This window comes from Pygocentrus nattereri, chromosome 27, assembly GCF_015220715.1.
Source record: "Pygocentrus nattereri isolate fPygNat1 chromosome 27, fPygNat1.pri, whole genome shotgun sequence".
NCBI lineage: Eukaryota > Metazoa > Chordata > Actinopteri > Characiformes > Serrasalmidae > Pygocentrus > Pygocentrus nattereri.
In genome coordinates, this window is record NC_051237.1 from 10,032,250 (window position 1) to 10,049,511 (window position 17,262).

Genomic DNA, 17,262 nt, shown 5'->3' on the forward strand with positions numbered 1-17,262 from the left:
CAGAAGACAAACGACAGAAAAGGAGATGAAGTTTTTTTTGGGATATTGATGTACATGTTTATTATCTATGTTCATTTTGCAAGAACTATAATGTGTGCCCAAAGGTTCTTCGAAAAACATTTAGGTTCTTGGAGGAACCGCTTCTTTATTAAAGGTTCTTGAAGGAACCACCTCTTTAGTAAAGGTTCTTTGAGAAACCACCTCTTTAGTAAAGGTTCTTGAAGGAACCACCTCTTTAGTAAAGGTTCTTGGAGAAACCACCTCTTTAGTAAAGGTTCTTGGAGAAACCACCTCTTTAGTAAAGGTTCTTGGAGAAACCACTTCTTTAATAAAGGTTCTTGGAGGAACTGCTGCTTTAATAAAGGTTCTTGGAGAAACCACTTCTTTATTAAAGGTTCTTGGAGGAACTGCTGCTTTAATAAAGGTTCTTGGAGAAACCACTTCTTTATTAAATGTTCTTGGAGGAACTGCTGCTTTAATAAAGGTTCTTGGAGAAACCACTTCTTTATTAAAGGAAGGAGGAACCATCACCATGTGTTCAAAATGTTCTTGAAACATGAATAGTTACTAAGAGTCTTGATTTCAGTGAAGAATCTTCAAAATGATGTTGTTGTTGTTGTTGTTTTCTCTGCGGGCTGGCGATTTTAAACGGCCTAACCTCTTTTAAGTCTAACCTACGCAGTTGTTCTTGTTTAATTTGCCAAAGGCAGAAAAATAACCACGAGGTTGGTGTTAGAGGCTCCGTGTGTTTAGAAGCTCATTAGCTAAAGATCCCTGATGTGCATCAGTCCTCCGCTGGCTTATTAGCGCCAACTGGGTCGCGCGCGCGCGTGTGCGCGCGTCTCCGTCTCACGCTGCTCCCACCTCTGCACCGCAGGATGTTTTTCTCTCCGCGAGTCTCTGAAGTCGCGCGGGACTCATTTACTCGATGCTTTGAACAACCGGATCAAAGTGGCACATTTGCTCCGCACGCGCTTTTTTGTTTCGCCTGATTGGTCTTTCTTTTCTCCCCGACTAATCTGACGCTTCTTAACCGTCACTGTTCGCTTTGTTACTCGACGCCGTTTAATAGGCTTCTGCGCGCGGTGCATTCCTCCTGTCTCTGCTGCGCGCGTGTGTGTGTGTGTGTGTGTGAGCCTGTTGGCTGAGTTTGTGACACGGTGGTCTCAAACAGCTAATGGATTTGAAACGGACGCGCTTCTCCGTGTGTTGCGTGTCTGCGCGCTCCAGATGAGACGAGCTTCAGCTGAGAAACAAAGGCAGCGCGCGCCGCTGGAGATGTTTCTTCTTCAGAACCCGCTGTTTCTCTGATTTCGCCGATTTGCGCTACTGGAGCGTGAACTACCCTCAACAACCCCTCGCCACACACACACACACACACACACACACACACCACCCCCGGCAACCTGCATCTTCTTCTGACCCTCGAAGGCGCGCGGGATGAATTTTGAGCAGCTCTTGGCCACTGTGGGGGGCTTCGGCCGGTACCAGAAGATCCTATACGTGTGGATTTGTCTCCCGCAGATCCTGCTGGCCTTTCACATGATGGCGAGTGTGTTCACAGGCGCCACGCCGCCGCACCAGTGCCGGAGCGCGAGACCCGGAGTGCCGTACGGGAACCTGACGCGCGCGCAAATGCTGGAGTTCCAGCTCGCGAACTTCAGCGAACTGTTCCCCGCAGGCCACGTGGACTCGTGTAGCGTGATTTCAGCCGAGAACCAGAGTGTTCGCTCAAGTTGTGAGGAAGGGTGGGTGTACAGCCACGACGTGTTCGAGACCACCACCGTCACCGAAGTAATTAGCTACTGCTGTACTGTACTTAAAATATGGTTCCTCAAGGGTGATTTAGTAAAGGGGATTTTTCTTTTTACACATAGGAGTTCTATATGAAGCCATTTCAGGCATGGGTCGTCAGACTGATGGTGAATGTTTTATATATGGTTCTATGTAGAAGCGTTTTGAAAATGGTTCTATATAGCACCGAACGTGTTCTATTATTGTTATGATATCTAGCTTGTAACAATAGCAGCAGCCTTTTTGGTGCTATATAGAACCATTTACAACGCATTCTATGTTCTAGTGGAGCCAATTTACAATGTAATGAACTATTTAAGCATGAAATGAAACGCAGCCTTTACTAAAGAACCGTTAAAGAGCCATCGTTTTTAAAAGTGTGAGTGATCTAAAGGCAATTACAAAATCCTTCATGTCACACCAGAATGGACCAGCACCACAGCTGGTCTCTATTAAAATTCACATTAACCCAGTGTCAGACTTTCTGTCTCTGGTGGCCACAGTGTCATTTTTGTGGTGATCTGAAAGAGGAACAGCAAGACCAAACACCAATCAAATAAAGGAGCTATATAGACTTAAAATCACATTTTAGAAAATTGCATTATATTTTCTTACTTAAATGTTTAAAATGTAATTTAAATGAAAATTTTAGTTATGGATGTCATGCAGATATGTTTGTTCTCTCATTCAGCGAGGCAGTGGACTTGGCCAAATCACAGGCCACTCATTGGACAGCCCTGCTTAGCCCCTTAAACGGCCATGGCCCACCAGCAGGCCCAGAGTTTTATTATACAATTCTATAACTTAGCTCAGATAGTTTGCACTGAAGTTCTTGTAGTTATTCAATAATTAGTCTCAGCATGTAATAAGCCTGGGATTTTAAGAGGTTAAATCCCTTTAAACTGAAGGCTTATAAGATTGAATCTTATAGAAGTCAGCATATGCTGAAAAATGCAACCTACCACATAAAATGAATCAACATACTTTAGTTTGTAGCTGCTTTGTGTGGTATTCAGTAGCTAACACATGCTGACCCATAATACGCTATGGATGGAGGCCACACTTTCTTTCAAAGCAAAATGAAAACATATGCTAGAGCTCATGCCAGTGAAATGCCTCAGAGTCTCTCTAAAAGCTGGAGTCAACAGTAGGTAATAAAGAGCGTGAGAATTTCACAGTGAAATAATAAATACTTGGGTATTTATACTATGAACTAATAAACTGGGGTGAGGAATAAGTACATTTTACTAGAATGAAATCAAGAATAGTGCTTGGGTGAGTGATAGTACAAAAAATAATAGCATTCTTGAAGTTTGCTCACTTTGTGTTTAAACATATAGTTGCTCAGTATTCTTTGAGTACAGATGATATCACTATATGCTCAGAAAAGTGTATTTGTTAGGTAGTTTGTCACAATAATGATAAAACATCATATTTCCCTACTCAAGACTGTGTATAATTCCGTTTGATTTATTTCAACCCAAAACTGACACACATCTCTTAAACTCCCTTGGCTGACCAGTTTATAGGTCGGTGTCACTTCACAGTACTGAGTCCTCCACAACTCTGACTGCCTTCTTGCTTGTAAGAACACTATACTGCCTTATAGACAATGCATTCTTTGCACAAACTCAGTGACAAATGCAAATACTCAAAGGAACATTTGGAGTGCTGTTTTTGTGGATGGCCATGTTCAGAGTAAGTGTTAATGAGTTGTTCTTTTCCTCTGTGTGTGTGTGTGTGTGTGTGTGTGTGCTTTTAGTGGGATCTTGTATGTGAGAAGTCTGGTCTAAACAGCATTGGTTCCTCCATCTATATGCTTGGCTTACTGGTTGGCGCTGTTGTGTTTGGAGCTATGGCTGACAGGTATGTTTACATGTTGTTGTATGTTCATTTACATGTTTTGTATTGCATTTTGGAACTTCTGTTGGGTTTAAGACATTATTCAGTCACTACCATGAATCAGGATCCACTATGAATCATTCTATATCTACAATAGATTATTTTGGCTCTAGTAAATTATTATACAGTGAATTAGTCAGTGTCTCCTATTAATCATTCAATAATTGAATAACTACTATGAATTATTGCATAACTATTGCTATTGTTTATTATTATTCATTTAAATTATTTGGTAAAAACTGTGTAAGATATGTAGTTATGAGTTTGAAGAAAAAGTGGTCTAGATTAGATCATTTGAATTTGATCCGAAAGTATGCAGTATTTACATTGGAATGATTTTCTAAGTTTAAAAATTTTAGGGCACAGTTTCTATTTATTTTAACAAAAAATGAGCCATAACATTTGCACAGGCATGCTTTATGTTTTATCCAGTATGTTAAATTTGGCATATAAACTATTTCTGTAGAGCATGTGGTAACATAGAAAAACAGCAAAACATCATTTGACAAATTTTAATCTCCATAGAAAAGCATTGAAAATAGAGTAGGACACTCTGGAGTAGCCAAGCATGAGCTTAAGATCACCATGTCCAGTGCCATAGGTTAGAGGGGTATACAGCCCACCAGCATTGGACTGTGGAGCAACGGAACAGGGTTATCTGGAGGGATTGGGCTTTATCCAGTACATTCGGCTTGAGTTGGAGAGCTGTGATCCAGAGCTAATCATCCAACATCAACTATGCAGCAGACATAGACAGAAACTACAGTGAAAGCAGTCCCCCAGAACAAAAGAAAAAAATAAACTCTCTCTCTCTCTCTCTCTCTCTCTCTCTTAGATATGGCAGGAGGCTTGCCTTGTTATTGTCTCTTGCCTTACAGACAGTATTTGGTGTGACTGCTGCCTTCTCTCCAAACTTCCTGGTGTATGTGATTCTGCGCTTCCTCATAGGAACCTCCATCTCCGGTGTCATCATCAATGCTTTTGTGTTGGGTAAGTCAGAATAATACATTATAATTATGCTCAAATTGCTGTTTGGACACTTGGCAACTGGTTTAGCTTCTACATCAGTAAATTGTAGAAGCCCAAAGGCCATTGTTTTTCTTTTTGTTTTTTGTTTTTTTTACTTAGTTTTTGTTTGAAAACTAGTTATTTTCATCTGTTTTCTCAAGATCCTTTGATATTTATGTCATTATCACAGCAAAATGAATGTTATTTTTTCTAGGTCACAAGTTATTTATATCTTTGTCATGACATAGCGGACATTGTTTTATTAATGATTAATAAATAAGATAAGATTCACTATGTCATGATAATAGTAAAGAAAGCTATTTATTGAAAAGAAAGCAAATGAAATGAAAATTCTTTATCTTAAAAAACGTAGTAAAAAAACATGTGAATCAATGGCACCTTAGGGCTTCCGTATAAAGTCAGGAATCTCTATATTAATTAATCAGTTTGCATTGAATTGTATTTAAACATGACAAACAGAATCTGGCATACACAATATGTATACCATTTTGAAGTAATGCCAAATGTATGTGAATTAGACTGAGAAAAAGCAAATATGTTTCATTTAATTCCTAACTGTCATTGGGCTAAATAAATAAATATGAATGCATATTCTTTGTACTTGACAAGTTTGTGAAGTTTGACAGTGTTTGCAAGCCTACAACCAACCAAAGCAACATAAAATCCACTGCTGTTGAGTATACAGCCAAATATATATTTGACTTCATCTCAAACAGTGTGTAGATCCTTAAAACAATGAAATCAGTGTTACCATGACACTGAAACATGTATACATGAATAATAAGCAGTAACAAACGTCTCTCCTGTGTGTCAGTCCTAAACCTCCTGTAGTCCAGCCCTTTCCCCTCCTCATCCCTGTCCTAACCCCTGGTTCACAATCCTCCCCAAATGCTCTGCAGGCACTGAATGGACGTCCACAAAGAGACGCATGCTGGCTGGAATCTTCACTGATTATTTCTTTGGATTTGGCTACATGTTGCTGGCAGGCGTCGCTTACCTCATTCGAGACTGGAGGAAGCTGCAGCTCACTATTTCAGTTCCCGGATTTCTTTTTATTTTCTACATCTGGTAAGAAAATGCACAACAAACACACACACACACACACACACACACACACACACACACACACACACACACACACACACACACACACACACACACACACACACACACACACACACACACACACACACACACACACACACCACTTCTTGCTATTTTCATGTTATAGATGATTACCTCAGTTTCATAGATGTAATGGAACAAGTAATGGAAGCTTATTGTCCACCAATTGTCATCATACAAGTGCATGCTTCTCAAACCGTGCTGAGTTGTTAAGTCATCCTGAATAGACTTTTGAATGCAGCGTTTGACTGTGTTACCTATAAAAATGATTGACAGTAAATGCAGCTGGAATCACTTTCTCAGCATTTGATATTGATCAGCGCAAGCATCAGACCCAGACAGGAAGAGTGGTTTTCAAGATTTGCTGCAAACTGAGTCAGCACAATGCCTCTGACCTCAAAGAACATTTTTCAAATCAGTTCCAGCCATACATTTTTCACCAAACCAATCCTTTAGGTCTGTCTAGCTGTCCATGCTCGTTTAGTTCCAGGTAAGGTAATTAAGTTGGCCCTGGCAGAACATTCAATTTCTTTCCCCTAAAAAGCTTTGGGCTGCTTTCAAAAAATGCGTTGGGTCACTGTCCATCTGCTGTCTGTGAAATACCATCTAATGAGTTTTAAACCATTTGGTTAAATCGGAGCAGATAATATAGTCCTATATACTTTGGATTTCATCCTGCTGCTCTTGTGTGTAGTCACATCATTGATAATTACAAGGGAACCAGCTCCTTTGGAAGCCACTCATGCCCAAGCCTTAAAACGAACTCCACCATGCTTGACAGATGAAGTGGTATGTTTTGGAGTATGTCCAGCTCCTTCCTTTCTCCATTCTCTTCTCTTCCTATCAGTCTGTTACAAGTTGATCTTTGTCTCATCTGTTCAAAAGATGTCATTCCAAGACTGTACAGTTTTTTTAAATTTATTAGTTTGTTTATTTGAATTGTCTAATCTAGTTTTGCTGTTTTGATGGCTTTTTGGCAAATAGCTCCTAGAGGGTGTTCTTGATCTAGTTAACTGTTGTGAAAGGGTTTTTCCTCACCAGGGAAAGAATTTTTATGTTACCTACCACAGTTGTTTTCCGTGGTCTTCTGGGCCTTTAGGGGTTACTAGCTCATAAATATGTTTTTTGTTTTAAGGAATGACTCAAATGATTTGGTGACATCTAATTTTTTTTAATCTCTCTGATGGGTTTGATTTGGTTTTTCAGCCTAATGATGACTTGCTTCACTGACTGTTAACAGCAACCGATACCAATGGTAAAATGCCACACTTGAAATCAGACATTTCATCTGCTTACTTGTAAGTGAATTGAAAGTACAAATTGCACAGTGGCTTTTGAATGTTAAAATCAGTTGTACTTCTCACACTGTTCACTCAGCTTGAATGTAAATACACTCAAATAAAAGCATATTTTGAGCTTATTCATTATTTACTTTCATCTCTAATATGCTGCTAAACTAACAGCTTTGTCTACATTCAAATAATTAGGAATCTGACAGGATAAGGTCCTGTCCCAAATTCTGTGTACAAAACACATCAAAATTGACATCCGACACAATTAAGTTGCACTCCTACAAGAAACACGAGGACATTTCTAAAGGGCGCTGATTGTAGCAGTTAAACATAAAAGATAAAAAAGAAGAAAGTGAATTGTTTGACGATGCTGAGATCTCGCATTAATGCAGCTGGGCACAGAAGCTGGCCAATTGGCTACAGTATGAGATTCGTAAAAGGAACTGCTTAAGTCTCTCTTTCAGTCTCTCTCCCTATATCACTGCTGCTTTATGTCCTTTACTTCCTTTATACAGACTATTCTAAATCTCTTCTTTTGTCCCTCTCTTACTCGCTGCTTTAGGGTTCTTCCTCATTCAGCCCGTTGGCTGCTGATAAATGACAGAAAAGAGGAGGCTATCGTTCTTCTGCGCAAAGCAGCTATGGTCAATGGTCGTCCTTTTCCTACTACCGTGCAGGTATAGCACTATCTCTCTCTCTGTCTATTTCTCTCCCTGTCTCTCTCTCTTGCTCTCATAGGTAAAAATGTTTAGCTCTCATAGTAAAACTCTGCTGGCTCAATAGCTTCATTAGCATTACCGTGACAACAGGCACCACCTCCTCCAGGCCCTCAGCAAATCAGGCCATCATTGTGCAGGATTTCCCCTGAAAGTGAATGTCTAAAGCTCATAGTTTACATTGCCATGGCAACATGGGGAAGACTCCTCCTTCATTAGGGAATTGGGTTCAAGTTGTCTCCCACAGGTCCACATTCATGTGTTATGATGTTTGTACTGGTTGATGTTGTTATGTTGATGTTGAGGTTGTTGTTAACTCTGCTCTGCTCTGTCACGTTATTGTCAGTTATTTTAATATTGTGCAAACTAGCTATGCAGATTTATCAGGTTATTAATTAACTATTTTTCAAAATTAATTATTTTAATTTAACAAATGTATCAAAACATCAATTTCAACTTTTGGAACATAAGACTTGATCAAATACAATGAGAAATTGAATAAATTAATTATTAATTGAAATATAGATTTACTGAAAAAGTAATTTTTCAGTTATTTTTCCTTCTTTTCTATTTCTGGTAGTGGGATGTCAAAGTAATGACCTTTTTCTAAAAAAATCTATTATTTTATCAAACCTTTAACTTAAATTCTTGAAATAATTATTTATCATAAGTATTACATTTTGTTTTTAGATTATCTTTTAATTTGTTTTACTAATTACATTTTTAAAAATTTTACTCATTTCAAAGAAGCATTTCAAAAGCTTGAAAAATATTATTTCAGGATGCTACATCAGTATTTTAAAAAAGTGAATCTTTTAAGATAATAAAGAATTATTGGAAACATAAGTGCATACTTTGACTACTGCTCTGAGAATCAGAGATGATCAATAACACAAGTCATATTTTTTTTTCTCTACCTGGTGGGGATGAGCTTCCACAGATTGCACACTATAGTTGTAACACAAGTTAAGCAAAATGTGTTGCTAAGTAGATGCACAGATGTTTCTGGCTTTGTTGCAGGTGGACATGTGTGATGCGATGCAGGGGCGGGGTCAACACTCTGCTGCAGATCTCCTCCGTACTCCACAGATGAGGAAGAGAGCCCTCATCCTCTTTTACATCTGGTGAGTGTGCAATGTGCTCAAAACAAAGCTGGTTCTGTGTGCCAGTGCTGAGGAGCCGTACGCTACACAGTTTTGTGTTTTCCCTCATTCGACACATCTCAGATCACCCAGTTATTAATTATTTGTGAAAGGTCTGTTAGAGCTGCTTCTGCCTAATGAGCGCTGGGACAGGCTCCAGCAAACCCCCTTGTGTGTGTGTGTGTGTGTATGTGTGTGCAGGAAGAACAATACCACTAAAAGTTTTAAATTACTTGTCATATTTACAACTGTTATTTCATTATACAATAACAACCATAAATTAGACAACAACAGTTTTATTTTAATTTTGCAATATGGAATTAGGAATCATAATTGATAATTACATAATGAGGGAGTCATGGGCTGGAGGTTAGGGAACCAGCCTCATGACCGGAAGGTCGCCGGTTCGATCCCCAGAGCCGACAGCACATGACTGAGGTATCCTTGAGCAAGACACCTAACCCCCAACTGCTCCCCGGGCGCTGCGGATTGGGCTGTTCACCGCTCCGGGCAAGTGTGCTCACTGCCCCCTAGTGTGTGTGTGCTCACTAGAGTGTATGTGGTGTTTCGCTTCATGGATGGGTTAAATGCAGAGGTGAAATTTCCCCATTGTGGGACTAATAAGGATCACTTAATCTTAAATAAGGTAATCCCTGGAAACATTAGACAATGATCAATAATACAATATATAATTAGATTATTTAAGTTTTATATGTCATTATCTATGTTTTCAATAAGCTAAGGTTACACACTATAACCACTTATGGATATTAATTTTATAATAACTTCATTCTTGATCTTTCTCAGTCATTTTCAAATTACATACATCTCAGGACATCACTATGAATACCTCTAAAATTTCTTCCTTTCTTTTTTCTTTCTTTCTTTGATTCTTTTTTCTTTTTAGCAGCTTTATAGCTTCATACTAATTATTTGAATACTTTGAAGTTGCACCATCATTTTATACATTTATCTGCGACCATAGTGCTTTTATATTATTGAAAACTTTGATTACAGACTGTTGAACAGTATTGTAAATATATAAATGTTTTAATTAAACACAAATGTCACCAAGTTTCCAAATTTCATCATAATGCAAATGCTTAAAATGTAAACAATATCTTTTAGAGTTGTTCTTGAGAGTTGCTCTGTTCTACACAAACTTATAGAGTCAGAATTGTGCACCATGGTGGTGATCGGAACCAGACATCTGAAGGATTCAATGCTTCTAAAAGCTATATCTCAGAAAATTATTACATAAGATGGTTTTGAATACACTACCATATACCTGACACTTTGTTTTAGGACAGTTTTAAGGTGATGTTTTTTGCTTATTTTTGAAACCCATTCATGGCAGGGAGATACATGAAGAACATTGTAAGCATATTTTCAGGGGTACCACTATTTCACCATTATCATCATTACATATAAAAACTCAGAAGGTGTGTGTAGGCTTACAGGCCATTTTGGATGCCAAATAAAATTATTATTTTTGCCTTGTAGTTTCTCTGGAGAGCACCATTTCTCATTAATGCCTTTGTTTTTGTCTCAGTGTGTAAGATTCACAGAGTCACAGACAAACACGGATGAAAGACGATGGTGATTTAATAAAGTCCACAGTCATCACAAAGGGGCAAAACATACATGAAGTCAAAGTCCAGGCAAAGTTCACAAAACATGAATCCAATAACACTGGCAAAGGTACACAAAGGGTGAGGCAGAAGTCAGAAGTTAAACACGAATCACAAAGTTGAAAACCACATAAACAATCAAACAACAAACGCTCAGTAAGTCTCCAAGAAAACAACACTTCTCAAAGGACAGACTAAAAGCCCGGGCTTAAGTATTCTATGCTAAGAGTCACATGATACACAAGACCGGTGAATAAAGTCAGTAATCAGGAGACTGTGATCTCTGATAGGAGCATTGTGTGCTCTCCTGTGAGTGCTCTGTCACGTGATCTCCCAGAGTATTCTGGGAGATTGAGTCCACTTTCTCCATAGGAGGTTCCGAATGCGTGACACAGTGATTGAATTATGCAGTACGCTTGAAAAATCGGTGAAATTTTCCTTTAACCCTGAGACACTCTAGCATTTTTCCTTTATCATGTGTTATTTTGTAGAACAAATGTGATGGAATGACTCAACCTTAAAATGAATAAATTATTTGATGTGTAAAGCTGTAAAGCTGTAAATGCTCTCATTGTCTCACATTTTCTGTTTGTCTGTCTCTGTAGGTTTGTGAATGTGTTGGTGTATTATGGTCTGTCTCTGGGTGTATCTGATCTGGGCACAGATGTTTATCTGACTCAATTTTTATTTGGACTGGTGGAGATTCCTGCAAGGTCACTGGTGTTGGTCCTCCTGCCCTGCAGCCGGCGACTCCCACTGAGCATTTTCCTCTTTGTTGGGGGTGGAGCCTGCCTCCTCATGCTCGCTGTCCCAGCAGGTGATCACACAGCTGCAGCATGTTTACCTCTGTCACAAGAAACACTCTTCTTCCCTCTTCTCTCATTTCATAGTTTGATCTTCTCTCTCTTCTTCTCCCTCTCTTCGTCTCTCAGATCTTCCTAATATACATACAGCTCTGGCTATGACTGGAAAATTTGGAATCACAGCTTCTTTCGCTGTCATCTACATTTACTCGGCTGAGCTGTTCCCAACTGTGCTCAGGTATTTATTCGCATTAGTCCAAAACATTTCCTCATAGATAATAACAGTGTAAAAATGCAGTGATCTGGCACTGGAGACTTTGAAATGTTAGAATTGGAAAAGCTCCAGTAATCACCGTCTTCCTTACTGAAGAAGACAGAACCCAGAAGAAGAGGGACAGTGGAAGACAGAACCTGGAAGAAGAGGGACTGAAGAAGAGAGAACATAGAACTCAGATTATGAATTACTGACAGAGAACCTAGTCAACGAGGGAATGAGAGGGAAAGAGAACACAAATGAAGAGGGACTAAAGGCGACAGAGAAGTCAAATGATAAAGGACTGAGGAGGCTGAGGATCTGAGGGAGACGTAGAACTGAAAAAAATGGTGAGGGACTGAGAGCGACATAGAACCCAGATGATTAAGGACTGAAGAAGACATAGAACCCAGATGACGAGGGACTGAAGACGACATAGAACCCAGATGTTGAGAGATGGGAGACTGAGAACCCAAATGATGAGGGACAGAAGAAGAAATGGATTCATGATGTATTGAATAATCAAACTGAATTATAAAATACCCCGTTTGGCTTCTCATAACACAAAAACGTATGTCACATAGTACACAACACAATTAAATAATATACTGCTTTTAATTGTTCTAAAATCAAACATAATATTACATCTAGATGACAAGTCTGTAAAAGTTCTGTTATTTTCTCTCGCAGACAGACAGGCATTGGTGTTTCCTCCATGTTTGCGCGAATGGGTGGAGTTTTAGCTCCAATGATAAATCTGCTTGGAAGGCAAAACCCGCTTGTGCCGATGCTGATATTTGGCTCCACTCCCCTTCTGGGTGCAGCTCTTGCGCTGGCCCTGCCTGAGACAGCCAATAAACCACTGCCAGATACCATTCAAGATGCAGAAAGGTAGGCAGATACACACATAACTAACCTGACTAAACAGCATAGAACTGAACAGAACTCAAAAAATACAGCTTCAAACGCAATCACACCAATGCTTATAAAGAACTTCTCGCAAGCACATACATACAGAACAAGCTATTGATAGATTATAGTTTTAATACTGAGTAGTACAGGGCATGATACCAGTCCCTTTATTTATTTAATTAACAGTCCAAATGGCCATTAATCCCCTAAATGGCCAGGGACCACCAACAGGCCCAAAGTTTTATTATACACTTCTGTAACCTAATAATAACTCAACCAGTGTGCATGGAAGTAACTAGTTACTGAATAGTGAATTTTAGTATGTAATAAGCCTGGGAATTTAAGGGGTTTATTACAAGTTGTTAATTTTCAGTCCCATAAAACATGAAATATATATTCAACAGAACATTACACAGAATTCTTAACAACCTCTCTGTATAATCTGTATGAATATTTTTCCACATTTCTCCAAATCGGTTGCATTTTCTGCCCCTTATTATCCAAATAATCCCAAACACATTCATTGATGTTGAGGTCTGGTCAGTCCATTGCTCTGAGGACACTAGCAGCTTGTTTGTTTGAGTGGCAGATTTTCTTCTTTTTGTGTTTCCTTTTCTCAGTAAGGGCTTCTTGACAGCTGCACATCCTTTCAGACTCAAAGCACTAAGTTTCTTCTCACAGTGGAAGGATGGACAGAAACACCTGTGGATTTTTCAGATTTAAAAGAAGAGTAGTGCTTGATGTTCTCAAGCTGATGAAAGCTTTAAGTGCTGTTTATCAGATGATGACAGTGTTGGTGGTCCACCATGTCATAATTTATTGGAGTCCCTTGTTTTTTTTTTATTTCCTGTACATGAAAGATTGGCTAAGTGTTTGTTCATTAATGTATTATTATAAAATTGTGCTCACCAAGTTATTGGTATTTATATAGAAATCGGTTCTCAAAAGGAAACTTCAGAAATGGAAGTAGTAATATGCCCATCCCTATTACATAAACATGGTTTTTTAATAAGAGAACACTTAATCAATGTATCTTTTCCTGTGCAGGTTTACTATCCGGAAATATGACCAGGATCTCCCTGAAGACTCCATCCAGTCACCAAACAGCACAGAGGGCCAGGAGTTGCAGGGCCTAACAAACGAGTCTCCATAGACACACATACAGGTGTTTGCATGCAAAAATGCACAAAAACAAATAGGAAAGACTTCCCACATGTCAGCAATGGTATGAGTAAATGAATCTGGAGGTGGACTGGACTTCTATAGACTCCAGATTAGAAATACAGTTTTTGCTGCATTGGAAAAAAAAACTAGCAAATGGTTGAAAGTGTTGACTTTTGTACTGCATATTTAATAAGTTTTTGGTCAAATACTTTGGGCCAGAATGTTTTATAGCTTCAGACAGAGAAAAGCAGCTGTGTCACCAGTTTTAAACGATAGGTGGGAATGGCTCAGGAAACAGCGTATTTGCTCTATTCAACCACACTGTTAATCAAACCAATCTATGCAACAGGAAGACCTTTTACCTTTTTTAGACCTCATAAGATCTTATACATACACTTTAGTTAGCAGACTAAGCAGAGTCAGTGTCTGTATCATCTGTGATTTTTTGTATTGATCATAAATGGAATGTCTCCTTTGTATAATCCTTTTGCATGTCTGGTACTGAAACTGCTACTAATGTTTAAAATGTATATTTTAACATGGACATTATAAAGTCATAAGTAAGTTGGCTGTAGATGTATTTAATTTTGGAGAAGAGGTACATTTTCCTTTGTGGACAGGTTTCTCACAACAACCAATGGTGAGGTTCCTGTCTTTTAAGTACAGAATCAAACGGCCCAAATCATAGAAGACAACATTTACCTCAAATTTTTGACATAATAAAAGTAGCTGTATTATATGTATTTAAACACTGTAAACATTTTTAAATGTACCACTCTTCAGTCCATGCGGTGTATGTATGGCGTGTTTCAAATCTATATGTGAAACCACTTATTTGTATACAGTACAGTGCAAAAGTTTAACGCATGTAAAAAAATCAAGCTATAAAAGCTGTTTATCTGGTCAGAAAGTATTTATTTGCTCAAAAAATACTAATATTAGAATAAATACAAATGTCATTAATACAATAAGAAGTGATTTCCAACACCTGATTTATCTAATCAATGCTTTATTACATTAAGTGAAGTGTGCTGATGGAATTTCACAAATCTTTGTGATGTCTGGGAGCATCCAGGAGAAATATGGGTCTCCACTATAATTCATCCCAAAGGTGTTCTATTGGGTTGAGGTCAGGACTCTGCGTAGGCCAGTCGAGTTCTTCCACACCAAACTCGCTCATCCATGTCTTTATGGACCTGCTTTGTGCACTGGTGTGCAGTCATGTTGGAACAGGAAGGGGCCGTCCCTAAACTGTTCCCACAAATTTGGGAGCATTAAATTTTCTAAAATCTCTTGGTCTGCTGAAACATTAAGAGTTCCTTTCACTGGAACTAAGGGGCCGAGCCCAACTCCTGAAAAACAGCCCCACACCATAATCCCCCCTCCACCAAACTTTACACTTGGCACAATGCAGTCAGACAAGTACCGTTCTCCTGGCAACTGCCAAACCCAGACTCATACATTGGATTGCCAGATGGAAAAGCGTGATTCATAACTCCACAGAACACGTCTCCACAGCTCTAGAGTCCAGTGGCTGTGCTTAACACCACTGCATTTAATGCTTTGCATTGCGCTTGGCGATGTAAGGCTTGGGTGCAGCTGCTCAGCTTTGGAAACTTATTACACCATTGGGATTTTAAGTGATTGACTCTGCAGAAAGTTGACAACCTCTGTTCATGATGTGCCTTAGGGTGCTGACCCTGCTCTGTCGTTCCTAATCGCTTCCACTTTGTTATACCACTGACTGTGGAATATTTAGTAGTGAGGAAATTTCACAACTGGACTTGTTGCACAGGTGGCATCCTATCACGGTACTACACTGGAATTCACTGAGCTCCTGAGAGCGACCCATTCTTTCACTAATGTCTGTAGAAGCAGTCTGCAGGCCTAGGTACTTGGTTTTATACACCTGTGGCCATTGAAGTGATTGGAACACCTCAATTTGGATGGGTGAATGAATACTTTTGGAAATATAGTGTACATCTTTATTGTTTGCATGTGATCAAAAAAATACACAGGTTTATTAAGACCTAATTCTAACCCATTTGCCTTCATGCTATTTTAATAATTATATCCACCTGAATTGAATGAATTTGCACTAATGAATGTGACCTAATAGGTCAAGGTGATATATATAATCAGTTGACCTAAGGTTATACTCTGTTACAGTTTAATAAAGAGAGCTCAAAAAAGGAATATGAATAATAACTTATAACTTATTGCTATGAACAATAGCTTGTAACACCGTTCGTAGGGTGTTTGAGCTTAGTTGCTGGGCATGGAGCCTTGAGAGTTGATTATTTACAGCTGCCCTCATCTTGACCTTCCTGACTGCACCAAGCAGGCCATTACTCAAGGGAGTTAACCAGTGCCTTTTCTATAACCTAGTCCTTAGAGGGAGTCTTCAAAAAGCTAAACCCACACTCAGGCATTTGACAGACATTTTACAGAAATTTTTGACAGGCTGTTTACATAAAATTAATTATATGGGTTCCCAAAGAGAACATTTTTATTGTGAACAATAGGTTCTTGTAATTACCCATATTTCTGGATGTCAGGAGGGAAATGACTTCAGTCAGCCATTTTATTGTGTGAAACCTCAGATTGGAACGTTGACCATGTTTCTATCCTTGCTCTTCAGTCTTACAGGATTCCAGTCTTTTGGAATGAAACTTGTAGATGTTACGCAGGTCCTCTGAAGCTATGGTAATGTGCGTTTCATTGTTTTTTCATTGTTATTTAAAAAAATAACCAAGCAGTGGTTTGTTTGTATAAGAGTGAAATGTCTCCTTGCAGTTTATCTCCCTAGCCTAATCCTGAATTACACTCTGGAAAGATTTGTTTTACCAAGTATCTACACATCAGATATTTTCCTGAATCTCTTAGAACTGAATTTCCTGAAGAATTACAAGTATCTGTTGGACATAGTCCCTAGTCATTTAGGAACAGATATCTAAATAAAACTTCCACCGAGTGACCACGTACATGCAGTGTTTGGTGGTAACAACATAGTGTATACCAGTCAGCCATAATATTAAAACTACCTCATTTCTATAGTCTTTGTCCATTTTATCAGAGCAGGAATTTTAAGGTGGTAGATCATTCTCAGCACTGCGGTGATGGTGATGTGATTTGCGTGTTACTGCGTGTTGCGCTGATACAATGTTCTTGAATTTCATTAAAGCATTACCAACAACTTCATTTTCTTTCATCAACCATTCACAGTACCATCACATTATAACAAACTGTCCAATAAAGCAAAAAAGGGGGTCAGATAATGCTGTACACCAGACCTATCAAAGCCTTTTAAAATGCAGATTAAAATAATTTAAGTCAAAGGGCTGAAGTCCAGAAGAATCAAGGAGACTAAGAGTTTTGAGATGCAACTCTTGTTGCCCCCTTGGTCAAGGTTCCCAGACTGAGCACAGTTAGGCAGCAAAATTTCAAAACTTCCCCTTGTTGATAAACAAAGTACAGTATAAGAAACACAGGAGACATC

At 38.8% G+C, this 17,262-nt stretch overlaps 1 protein-coding gene across 1 annotated transcript; it reads left to right on the top strand.

Moving 5' to 3' along the window:
- The first annotated feature begins 904 nt into the window (after positions 1 to 904).
- Positions 905 to 14,327, top strand: si:dkey-166k12.1 (solute carrier family 22 member 13). Its single transcript, XM_017692954.2, has 10 exons — positions 905 to 1,794; positions 3,557 to 3,660; positions 4,532 to 4,686; positions 5,625 to 5,793; positions 7,705 to 7,819; positions 8,879 to 8,982; positions 11,237 to 11,448; positions 11,564 to 11,672; positions 12,378 to 12,578; positions 13,647 to 14,327. The coding sequence occupies exons 1-10, from the start codon at positions 1,441 to 1,443 to the stop codon at positions 13,750 to 13,752; spliced, it is 1,629 nt and encodes a 542-aa protein (XP_017548443.1). The 5' UTR covers positions 905 to 1,440; the 3' UTR covers positions 13,753 to 14,327.
- The last annotated feature ends 2,935 nt before the right edge of the window (positions 14,328 to 17,262 follow it).